The sequence below is a fragment of the Phoca vitulina genome, unplaced genomic scaffold (assembly GCF_004348235.1).
Source record: "Phoca vitulina isolate PV1807 unplaced genomic scaffold, GSC_HSeal_1.0 scaffold3286, whole genome shotgun sequence".
NCBI classification, from domain to species: Eukaryota; Metazoa; Chordata; class Mammalia; order Carnivora; family Phocidae; genus Phoca; species Phoca vitulina.
Window position 1 is genome coordinate 1 of NW_022592968.1, and position 2,622 is coordinate 2,622.

Here is a 2,622-nt window from a genome sequence, read left to right on the forward strand (position 1 = left end):
CCGTCGGGACAGGCTTCTGGGTCAGTGTGTGTCCACAGGACAACAGACCTCTGGGAAGGAGGGACCTCTCCCTGAAACCATCCTCCGTGTGTTGCCCAAGCTGGACGCCAGATATAGGCAAGGCCTCAGGACAAGCCCACCCACCACACACACAACACAGAGCAGGGTTCAGGTGGGCAATGAGGGACGATGTGGGCTCAGGGGCGGGGCGGGGAATCTCAAAGGGCCCCTCCCCAGGTGAAAACACAGCACCGTCACGCACAAGTGCTTTATTGACTACAATGGCAGATTGACATGTACATAAAACGCTGTGACAGAGGTGACAGCCTCAGGCCACGGGCAGCTACTAGTACCCTCCATAATGTTTTATGATCTCCGAAATTGTTTGGGAAATCATCAGTGATCCAGTGACCAAAAAAATGATGAACGTGATGGTCAGAAGGAGGCCCAAGACCAGGGCCCAGATGTTCAGGCACTTGGCGGTGGAGGCATAAGTCTGGGCTCCAGTCATGTCACCCACCATCTTCCGGTCCCTAGACTGGGGAGAAGAGATGGAGTGTGCGATCAGGCCCAGGTCCTGGTGAGAGCCTGGGACTCAGGTGCCCCCCTGGCTGGTCCCTGCCCAGGGCAGTCTCCACCTGCCCTTCACCCTCCCCATTCCCTGGAACCTGAGCAGGACAGTGCCCTGTGAGCCCCTCCCTCCTGGGGCCTGCATCTCCTTCCTCAGCCTCTCAGGAGACCCCAGGCCTTGTCCTCCCTCTGCTTTGGCCCCTTCACTGGCCTCACACCCCACCGGGAGGCAGTTTCCTGTGAGTTCCTTTGTTCTTTCTGGGGGAGCCTTGGAGCCACACGCGCATCTGAGGGATGTAATTTCTAGTATTGGTCAGTAGGGGAAGTCCTTGGAATCTTGGGGACAAAGGCTGCTCATGGCCAACCCCAGGCCCCTCCTGCAGCTTCACTGCACACACACACACACACACACACACACACACACACACACAAGGGCTCCCCACACCCCACGTGCCCTGTGGGCAGGCGGACCTCCGCAGGCTCACTGCACCTTCTGGGAGAGTCCCTCCCCACACCCCCTCACCTTCACGGAGTAGGCGAAGGCCACGAAGCCCAGGCAGCACCAGTTCATGAAGATGGTGTTGAACAGGGACCAGACGATGTGGTCGGGCACGGCTGTCTCACTACGGATGTTGATCACAGTGGTCGTCACGGGAGCCGAGCTCTGGGGCGCCCCGAGTACAGCCACCTCGTGCTCCTCCTTGAGCATCTCGTAGGTCGGGGGGACACCGTGGGGGGCGCCCGGGAAGAAGTGCTGGGAGTTGTGGCTCATGGTGGAAGATGGAGCACCTGTGGTGTGGATGTGGATGCCGGACCGTGCTCTGGGCCTTCCCTTCCCCAGTAGTTTCGATTTCTCCAAAGATTCCTTTTTTGGTGTTCAGGGAAATTGGGAATTGGCTCGGTAGTAGGAGGGAGGAACCAACTGTTGAGTGTCGGGTTACACCAGCGCGGGCGGGTGGGAGGGCTGAGGTCGCAGGGGGGCTTGTAGCCTCAGGAAGGCTTCCTGCCTCAGCTCCCCCAGCTCCTCATTCAGGGCTGAGGGTGGGGCCTGAGGACTTTTCCTGGCACGTGAGTCTCCCCACCCTCGCCCCCACCCCAGGCCCAAGCCTGCTGCAGGCCCTCACCGCCCACATGCAGGTCCCTCAGGCCCTCAGCCAGACTCCACACTGCAGCCCCCAGAGAGAGCTCCCCACACCCAAAAGCCCACACCACAGGGGTCACAGGCCTCCTGTCTGGAATCTGTAGACCTTTGCTGGTTCTGAAGTCCATGCTGGGGGTAGGAGGTGGGACAGGGGCGGTGTTTTGTGCTCGCGGGTCAGGACGCAGCAGTCTGTGTGCCTGTCCCGGAAGGAGCCTCCAGCATCTCTCAAGGGTCCCCCCCCCCCCCCCCCCCCCCCCCCCGGGAGCCTCCACGGGGGGCTCCATGATGGGAGGAGCCGGCTGTGCTGGGAGGCAGGAGGCTCCAGGCCATGGGGCAGCAGCTGGGAGCACAGGGCCGGCGTATTTGTGCACCCACACCTTTCCTCCCTCCCTCCTGTCCCCGATCAGGTCACATAGGTTCCGGCCTTGTGGTTCCAGAAGGAAGTCCAGGCATTCCTCCTCGGCTGTCAGGCCTGTGCCCCCTTCTCAGGAGAGGGTTGGGTCAGCTTAGTAACCAGGACACAGCTCTTTCTAAGAGTCAAGGCTGTGGTCGTCTTCTTGCTGCCCACTGTCCCGGCCTGCATGGAGCAGGGTGTGGGGTACTGACGACCCAGGCCTGGCCTGGCCTGTTAGGGACTCTTGCCTTCTCCCTGGAGGCCCAGCTGGGTCAAGGCCCCCAGGCCAGCCTCAGGTCTGGGTCTCTGGCCCAGGTTTCCAGGTTCCCACCCTTTCAGCCCCCTCCCTGCGTTCCCCTCACAGGGTGTCAGCTGCTTCCTGCAGTGACCACCTCTGGGTTCCCCCCAATCAGGTGTCCCCTGTAACCCCGTCTTCTGTTAAATCCTGCCTGTGGAAACACCTGTGTGGTTCTGTTGTCCTGTGGACACACACTGACCCAGAAGCCTGTCCCGACGG

The 2,622-nt window shown here is 61.2% G+C and overlaps 1 protein-coding gene across 1 annotated transcript; it reads right to left on the reverse strand.

Moving 5' to 3' along the window:
• Positions 1-254: 254 nt before the first annotated feature.
• Positions 255-1,528, reverse strand: LOC116629790 (interferon-induced transmembrane protein 1-like). Its single transcript, XM_032400002.1, has 2 exons — positions 1,094-1,528; positions 255-538 (listed from the first exon to the last, which is right to left on the reverse strand). Exons 1-2 carry the CDS (start codon positions 1,340-1,342, stop codon positions 347-349), a joined length of 441 nt encoding a protein of 146 aa, XP_032255893.1. The 5' UTR covers positions 1,343-1,528; the 3' UTR covers positions 255-346.
• Between the last annotated feature and the right edge of the window lie 1,094 nt (positions 1,529-2,622).